Raw genomic sequence first — 9,793 nt, forward strand, 5'->3', positions numbered from 1 at the left:
AGAGCATATGTTTGCATGCATGAAGCTCTGGGTTCAATCTCTAGCACCAAAAAACAAACAAAATAAAAAAAAAATCTTCAACAAAATATTAGCAAATCAAATTCAAGAATGTGTGAAAAATATATACACCATGATAAAGTGTGCTTATATTCCAGGGTGCAAGGCTGGTTCAACATCCCAAAATTAATGTAATCCATCACATCAATAGTCTATAAAAGAAAAATCACATGTCATATCTGTAGCTACAGAAAAATTATTTGATAAAATCAAACTACTGTTACTTATTTTTTTAAATTTTAAAAATCTAGAAATAGAGGTAAAATTCAACTTGATAAAGAACATCTTGAATACAGCTAGTATCATATTTAGTGGTGAGAAACTTGAAGTTTTCTCACTAAGATCAGGAGCATTGATGTTTCTCGATCTTACTTGAAGTCCTAGAAGATGCAATAATACAAAAAAAGGATTAAAAGGCATATAGGTTGGAAAGGAAGAAATAAAGCTATTTTATATGGAGACAATATAGTCATTCATTTAGAAAATACAAAATAACTGACTAAAGTACTCTTGGAGTGGTCATTGCAAAGAAATCAAAGTAGTGTGGTACTAGTGAACAAATAGACAAATATATTTATGGAACAGAATAGAAAGCTCAGAAACAAACCTATGTAAATACAGCCAACTGATCTTTAGTGACGGAGCAAAGATAATACAAAGAGGAAGTCTTTTCAACAATGATACTGAAATAGCTGGACATCCAAATGAATCTAGATAAATACCTTACACCCTTCACAAATTGTCATATAATGAGAAATGCAAATTTTTAAAACTATGAGAAAATAACATAAAAAAACCTAGATTGCCTTAGGTTTAATGACTTTGTAGATATACCACTGGAGGTAAGATCCATGAAAGAAATCATTGATAAGCTGAACTTCATTAAAATTAAAGATTTTGCTGTGCAAAAGAGAATGAGATGACAAGTCACAGCCTGGTGGGAATGCTTGCAAAACTCTCATCTATGGGGATAGGAAAGATGGTAGATGAGATAAACATCATTACCCTAGGTACATGTATGACTGTACATGTTTTGTATGACTCTACGTTACATACAACCAGAGAAATGAAAAGTTGTTCCATTTGTGTACAATGAATGGAAATGCATTCTTCTGTCATGTATAACTAATTTGAACAAATAATTTTTTTTAAAAAACTCACATCTGATAACAAAGAACTATTTTTCCAAAATATACAAAGAACTCTTAAAATTCAACAATAAGAAAACAAACAATCCAATTAAAACCTGGACAAAAGACCTAGACAGATGCCTCACTGAAGAAGATATATAGATGATAAGTAATCATATGAGAAGATGTTCAACATCGTATGGTATTAGGGAATTTGAAATTAAAAAAACAAAGAGATGCCATTACCCAATGGCCAGAACTCAAAACACTGACAACACCAAATGCTGACAAAGATGGGGAACAACGGGAGCTCTCATTCATGTGTTGTAGGAATGAAAAATGATATCTACTTTGGAAGACAGTTTGACAGGTTTTTTATTATTTTTATTGATTTTTTTAAATAAATGACAGTGGAATGAATTACAATTCATATTACACATATACAGCACAATTTTTCATACCTCTGGTTGTATATAAAGTATGTTCACACCAATTTGTGTCTTCATATGTGCACTTTGGATAATGATGAGTTTGACAGTTTAATACAGAACTAAATATTCTCTTACCATATGATTCAGCAATCATGTTCCTCGATATTTAACCAAATGAACTAACTGAAAATTATAGTCATACAAAAAGCTAGACATAGATGTTCATGGCCATTTTATTCAAAATTGCCAAAACTTGAAAGCTAACAAGATGTATGTCAGTAGGTGAATGGATAAACTATATCACATCCAGAAAATAAAATATTATTCAATGACCAAAATAAGTGAGTTATCAAACCATTAAAGGGCATGGAAAATTAAATGCATAATACTAAGTGGAGAAAATCAATCTGAAAAGACTATATATATACTGTATGGTTGCAACTATTTGACATTCCGGAAAAGTTAAGACTATGGTAATACATCTGTAGTTTCCAGAGGTTACAAGAAAGGAAAAAATGAATAAATGGAGCACAGGGGATTTTTAAGGCAGTGAAATTATTCTGTATAATATTATAATGGCAGGTACTTGCCATTATACATTTGTCAAAATATAAAGAATGTACAATACCAAGAGTGAACCCAAATGTAAAATATGAACATTGAGTGCTAATCATGTCAATGTAGGTCCATCAGTTGTAACAATTGTACCACTCTGGCGCAGGATGTCAATAGCAGAGGAGAGTTGGGGGCGGGGTATATGGGAACTCTCTGAATTTTTTATTTAATTTTGCTGTGAACCTAAAACTGCTCTAAAAAAATAAAGCAGAGTATTTAAAACAAAAAACACTGCAACATTCAGAGTCAAACATGCCTGCTATGTTTGGATGTTGTTTTTCCTCCCAAAGGTTCATATTTTGGAAGTTTAATCCCCAAAGTGGCAGTGGTGGGAGGTAGTGTGGAACCTTATGAAATGAGGCCTAGTGGGAGGTACTTAGGTCAATTGGAGGGGTGCCCTTAGAAGATCATTGGATTCCATCTCTGCCACCCATGGCTTCCTGTTGCAAGCTGTGAACCTTCCTTACACATGTACCTCCATTGTGATGTGATGCAGCCAGGAGAGGCCCCATCAGAATCAAGCAGATGCTAGTGCCCTACCCTTGAATCTCCAGAGTCATAAGCTAAATACATGTCTTAATAAAGTTAGCCAGCCCCAGATATTTCATTCTAGTAATTCAAGCTGACTAATACAATGTCTGTTTAGACATTTATGTCCTTTGGTGGGAATTGTGGTGCTGGCGAACAAACTCAGGGCCTATTGTGACAGCAAGTACTTTCTAAACTGCAAACCTGATTCAGTCCTTTCTCTGCTTCACATTCCGTATTGATTCTACATTGTCAACCTATGAGACCTCCATGTTCATTCTCCAAACTTCCCTATCTCCACAGCCCTCTTACCACCCCCTGATCCAGCCACCCACAGATCCCCAGACAGTTCTGTGTCATGCAGCCTTTGTACTGCCTTTTCTACCAGGATAGCCCTCTTCGATGTACTCCAGTCCTCCTAGTTCTGTAGAAACTCACTACATCTTTCAAAATCCAGTTTAAAGTAACTTCAATTGTAGAAGTTTTCCCTGACCCATCCATACAGAATTGATCACTCCCTCACCAACCCACTTATTCCCACTAACATGGTATGGCACCTTACACTTGATTATGCTAACATGTTCATCTGTCTAACTTTCCTAACTATGCTCTAAGCACTTTCCCCCAGATTTTTGTACTGAGGACTAAATCCAGAGGCACTTTACCACTAAGTTACACCCCCAGACATTTATATTTTGTATTTTGAGATAGGATCTTGCTAAGGTGCTTAGACTGCCCCAATTTACAATCTTCCTCACTTATCCTCTCTAGTTGTTGGGATTGCAAGTGTGTGCCACTATGCCCAGCTATACTCTGAGCCTGAGCCCTTTGTTGGAAGGAAATGGTATTTTATTCATTTATATACCAGTACTTATAAGAGTGATTAGTACAAAGTATGTTTTCTAAACTTTTATTTTATTAATTTAATGAATTGAATTAAATTGAAGGTATTGAATGGATTTACTTTTTCATGAATTAATCTCCCTCCACACACCTCTCTCTTAACACACATATATATATATATATATATATATATATATATATATATATATATATATATACACACACCAGGAAAGAGGAAAAGGAAAGAGGTAGTCAGAGTGGACCAGCTCTTGTTCCGTAATCAATATGGCTGTCTGTCTACTTACCATTGATGTTCTGTGGCCAGTAGCTGAGGGCAGAGGTGAGGGGCTGTTTTCCCGGTGTGAAAAATTCAAGCAGGTGCTATTCAGAGAACTGGAGCTTCCTGAGTCACTGCACAGCTGTCCTTTTTCAGACAGCAATCTGGACAGAAAGCTAATCTTGCGACTGCCTGAGCAAGATCTGTCTATCCAGACACCACTCCCTCTCACACTGCCATCACTCCCTTTGAAGTGACTGCGCATATCTGTGAGAGGTTCACCTGAGGATTCCAGGTCCTGGGATTGCTCCCATGTTCGTAATGCATATGATGGACAGTGTTGAGAGGCCACCGTTGCACCTAGCCAGGATTGGGACACTGTATTCCTTAAGCCAAAGGAGGAATGGCAAGGTTGCTGTCCTGGGTGCTGAATTCTGGCTTTGCCGTCCTGAGGACATAGGCTATGGATGTGGAGCTGTCCGTTGTGCTGATCTTTCTCAGTGCAGTCTCTTTTGCTAAAGGAAGAATCTACATCAAATTGCGGGGGCTGTGGGATTTGCCAGATGGATTTAGACTTTGGAACGTTGACTTGGATGACTTTCTGTTGATTATTGGTTTGAAGTGGAGAGATTCTTTCAGGTAAGGAGGAGCAAATCGTACATGGTTGGGTCCCTGAATATTTCTTCAAATGGAATGGAGGGCCTCTCTCATTCTCAATGCTCCCACTGCTGGATTTCTCATAAAGTGCCCTCATGATTTTCCTGATGCCCAGATGAAATATTTCCAGGATATTGAGTAATAAGGAGATGGCTGCAATGCTGTGCATAAAGAGCATGAAAATGGTCTTTTCTGTGGGCCTGGATACAAAGCAATCCACTGCATTGGGGCAAGGAGGTTTAGTACATTTGTATAGGGGGCGCATTTGAAACCCATAAAGAATATATTGGCCTATCATGAACCCTACTTCCAGTACAGATCTGGTCAAAATATGTAAGACATATGTACGCAGCAGACATCCTTTCAGAGGGACTTTATAGATCCTCTTTTGCTCCTCTAACCTCTTCAGTTCTCTATCTATCCTTTGCTGCTCCTCCAAGTCAAGCTCTGGATTCTCCATTTGGACTCTAAGGTGTGACTTTCTCCTATGTCTCTCTTTCTCAAAGTCCCTGAGCCTATAAAGTGCATGGCCCATATACACCAGAGAAGGAGATGATACAAAGATGATCTGTAAAACCCAGAATCTGATCAAAGAGATAGGGAAAGCATCATCATAACAGATATTGTTGCAACCTGGCTGCTGGGTGTTGCAGGCAAATGCTGACTGTTCGTCATCCCAGACATCCTCAGCAGCCACACCAAGTACCAGCATTCGGAAAATGAAGAGAATGGTCAGCCAGATTTTCCCCACTATTGTTGAGTGGGAGTGAACTTCCTCTAAGATGCCACCCAATAAGTTCCAGTCCCCCATGGCTAGAGACTAATGTCTGAAATATACAGAAAACACTGAGGTTAATAGCACCCACAGATGTAATCTATAAAGGCATATGCTTATAAATACAGCAGCTTCCTTTTCATGTCAGCAACACTGCAAATGATTTTCCAGGTCCATGCTTGATGAAACAGAATTTTTCCAAGGAATATTGTTTTTTTGGAAAAAAAAATTTTAAAGACTCTCCACAATCTAACTCAATTTAGTTCCCATCCTCTTCTACTCTCCCACACAGCATGCCTGCCATTCCACTATACTCTCTATTCTCCATATTTGCACAATGCATTCCCATTCCACAATTTTTTCATTTTTCTATTCCTCTGAAATGCCCCATTTATTATAGATCTGATAGGATCTTAAATAAGTCTCAACTCCTCAAGAATTTTCCCAAGTTGGAGTTATTTTTCCCTTTCATAAGTTTCTACAACCTCTCATGTGGCATTGTACTTAGATGAGTTTTGCAATGTTTGTGTCTTATGTCTCCCTTCCCAAAAAGGTACATCCCTTGCAGATAGCAACTTCTTTCTGTAGCATTATAGTCTTTGCACGCACACACACACAAAAAAAAAATCAATATATAATAGTGGGTTGAATGGTCTTTTTATTTTAAGATTTTGTTCCTTTACTCTATCAATGAAATAATTGCCAAAAGGAAAAGTAGATCCTTATCATATATTATTTATGTTTTTCATGGTAGGATAAATTATAAATAATGAAAATAGAAATCAGCCAAGTAAGTCCTCAAAACTGGCTCAGATCAGGGTAGCAGTAAGGATTAGGCAGAAAGAAACAGTATGAGCAATAACATACAATTACATCCACTAAGGTATATCTGGATCATCATGTCTTCATGGAAAGTTTGCTAACTTAGAGGAAAAGTGAAAACAAACTGCTTCTCTAGCCAGCTTGGGACATAGGAAAAAAAACAAGGCATAGCTAACATGAACAAGTTACTTTATTTAGCCTGAAAAAAATATATTATCTTTCAAATTTCAAAATGGCTAAAATGCTTGGTAAGTTAAAGGTTTCTAAGATATAGCTGGATGCAGTGACACACACCTGTAACTCTAGCTACTTGGGAGGCTGAGACAGAAGAATTGAAAGCTCAAGGCCAGGCCGGGCAACTTAGTGAGACCTTGCCTCAAAATAAATTAAAAAGGGCTGGGGATATAGCTCAATGGTAGAGCACTTACCTAGCATGCATGAGGCCCTGAATTCAATCCCTAATACCCCTTCCAGAAAATATTTCTAAGATATATAAGACTTTTAGATATGAAAGACACAAAGGAAAAATAGGAAAATGTAATTTAGTTAAAGTAGACCATGAAACATTTTTCCACTTTAATAATTTATCCATTCAATAATATTTACTAAAATATTACTATCACCTAGGCATTGTGGCAGATGTCAGGAACTCAATAACAAGCATGATAAATCTGTGCCCAACTCTCACAGTACTTGATCACTTAGAATTCTCACTAACCTATAAAATGGAACAAGACTGAAAAGACAAAAATTAATATCAACCAGAAAAATATAAAAGGCATGGAGGCTGAGGCAGGAGGATTGCAAGTTTGAGGCAATTGAGAAAGACCCTGCCTCGAAATAAAAAATGAAAACATTTTTCATGAGAATGTAGCTCAGTGGTAGAACACCCTTGGATTCAATCCCCAGTACCAAAGAGAGAGAGAGGAAAAAAAATCCTTAGAGTTTTCCCCAAACACAAAAATAAATTCCAGATGTAAAAATATATTAAATGTGAAAAATTAAGTCAAAAGAGTATTAAAATATATTATAAAATAATATATATATTTTATAAGGATAGACTTTCTGAGCAGATCCATGCTAGAAATTATAATTGGAAAAAATACAGATTTTTACAAAACAGAACTGAATGGCAAAAAGTGGAGATGTCCAGAAGGCATTTGAACCTAAAGAACAACAACAATAAAAGTAGATTTAAAAATTTTGGATTTATACCTCGTTGATTGAAGAAACAATTTCCTAAGTTTATTCTGTTCATAAAGTGTTAAGGTCTTTTCTCATAATTATTCTTCTAAAAATTTCTATCATTACCCTTTATTTTTTAAATTTCCATTAGCACTTAAAAAATCTAGAACTTCAATTTTATATAAAAATCCTGCAATGGGAAAGCTAACTTATTTCAATTTACTTATTCTCTATTTGGCAATCCTAAACTCTAATCCTTCTTTCTGTCACTCTATTATTTGTGGAAATTTATGATTTTAAAATAAAAGAAAACTGGGCCTATATGAAAAATAGACATTAAATCTACATGTTAGTATGCAAGAGGAAGTTCCTTTAAACAAGTAGCCCTGTTTTCTAAAAAGAACTTCTTTTTTACTATTAAATAACTGTAGGTCCTAGAAATATTCTCAATTTTCTTTTATTAACAAATATTAATTTACCATGTCCTACCTGAAAAGCTGGTAATTCTTTTCTGCATTTAATTTCAGTTCTTATATTTCTAGTTCAATAGGAATTTCCTAAATAATTCACATAAGCAAGACAGTCCACATATTTATTTGTCACTTACCGTAAGGTTGGTGGGGGAAATCACCATTGGACTCCAATAACCTTAAAGTTGCAACATGTATGGTTAACTAGTGGAACAACTGCTGATGGCTGCAGATATAAAGGCTCTAGTCAGGTGACTGTGGGGCCCTAGTCCAGAACAAGCACAGTAATTTTGATCAATGTACTCTAACCTAATTTTCTCCCAAGTTTCAAAATATTCTTTGATGCTTTACAATTTTTAGTATTTTTTTTTTAGTTGACACTAAGCTGAGACCCTTTCTGGTATATTTCAATTGGAAACCAAAAGTGAAATGAAGGAGAATTTCCCTTTCTCGTTTGTGAATGATTATGGTGATTTGAATTTTGGTGCATTTCTTTCAGTCCATTGATTGCTCTGGGAATCAATACTCGCAGATCGATGAGTCATGTCCAATTTCATAAACAACTGCCTGGAGTGAACATCTAATGTGAACAAATAATAACGAAATGACAATCAAGCCCAAATGTTCTTGTAAATCATATTAAAAGAAGAAACATCTCAAAGGGGAATAATAATTTTTACAACACTGAAGGGGTGTGTGACTATCTGTAGGTCATGCATTCTAGCAATATTCTATTAGGCCAAACACACAGCTCAGGAAAATATTTTTCTTTTTCAAAATAGAATCTGAAAGTCAATAGTAGCCTCAGAATCTGGGTCATATTTTTGTAGAGAAAGAATTTGAATTCCAGAAATGTCAGATTATTTGCTGAGTGTGGATAAAGACTAGTTCTCCTACTTCACAATCTGCAGCATCTTCCACTAGTCATATTACAAGTACATAATCTTACTGTCATCTTAGAAGAGTCAATAGCAAATGGCAAAGGCATATCTAGAACCCAACGGTGGTTTCAATTCTCAGCTCCTTGGCACATTTCTAAATTTTTCATTTTCCATATATAATATAAAAGTGCAAAAAATTACTGATAGTTTGTATCATCTACCTATTCTATTTTTGAACACTTAATTTTAAAGATTATAATGAAAGGTAGACACATGAGAAGGTTAAACTTACACTAGCCTCAAGTACAAGTTGATTATCAGAATTAACTAGAGGTGAAAAGATATGTGTTTGGCCAGGAGCAGTGGCACACACCTGTAAACCCAGCAGTTCGGGAAGCTGAGGCGGAAGGATCCTGATTCAAAGCCAGCCTCAGCGATAATGAGGCACTAAGCAACTTAGTGAAACTCTGTCTCTAAATAAAATACAAAATAGGGCTGGAGATGTGACTCAGTGGTCGAGTGCCCCTGAGTTCAATTCCCGGTATCCAAAAAAAAAAAAAAATGTATTTGTGGGTTTTTAAATTTCATATTAGACTTATTAGTTATTCATGATGTAGAATCTATTTTTGTTTATTTATACAAACATGGAATATATCTTATTCTAATTAGGATCCAGTCTTGTGGATGTACACAATGGTGAGAGTCACTGTGGTGTATTCATATATGTATATTGGAAAGTCATGTCAAATTCATTCCATTGTCTTTCCTATTCCTATCCTCCCTCCCTTTCCTTCATTTCCTTTTGTCTAATCAATGGAACTTATATTCTCCCCACCCTTCTTATTATGGGTTAGCATCCACATATCAGAGAAGACATTCAACCTTTGGTTTGGGGGGATTGGCTTACTCATAAAGTCATTTTTATTTATTCCTAATATTCTGTTGTGTATATATACACCACATTTTCTTTATCCATTCATCTGTTGAAGGGCACCTAGGTTTGTTCCATAGTTTAGCTTTTGTGAATTGTGCTGCTAAAAACATGGAAGTGGCTGCATCACTTTGGTATTCTGATTTTAACCCCTTTGGATATATTCTGAAGAGTGGGATAACTGGGTCAAA

At 35.9% G+C, this 9,793-nt stretch overlaps 1 protein-coding gene across 1 annotated transcript; it reads right to left on the bottom strand.

The window, feature by feature from the left end:
• Nucleotides 1–400: 400 nt before the first annotated feature.
• Nucleotides 401–5,349, bottom strand: Gja10 (gap junction protein alpha 10). Its single transcript, XM_027928007.2, has 2 exons — nt 3,830–5,349; nt 401–437 (listed from the first exon to the last, which is right to left on the bottom strand). Exons 1-2 carry the CDS (start codon nt 5,347–5,349, stop codon nt 401–403), a joined length of 1,557 nt encoding a protein of 518 aa, XP_027783808.2.
• Between the last annotated feature and the right edge of the window lie 4,444 nt (nt 5,350–9,793).

This window comes from Marmota flaviventris, chromosome 6, assembly GCF_047511675.1.
Source record: "Marmota flaviventris isolate mMarFla1 chromosome 6, mMarFla1.hap1, whole genome shotgun sequence".
In the NCBI taxonomy this organism is placed as follows: Eukaryota; Metazoa; Chordata; class Mammalia; order Rodentia; family Sciuridae; genus Marmota; species Marmota flaviventris.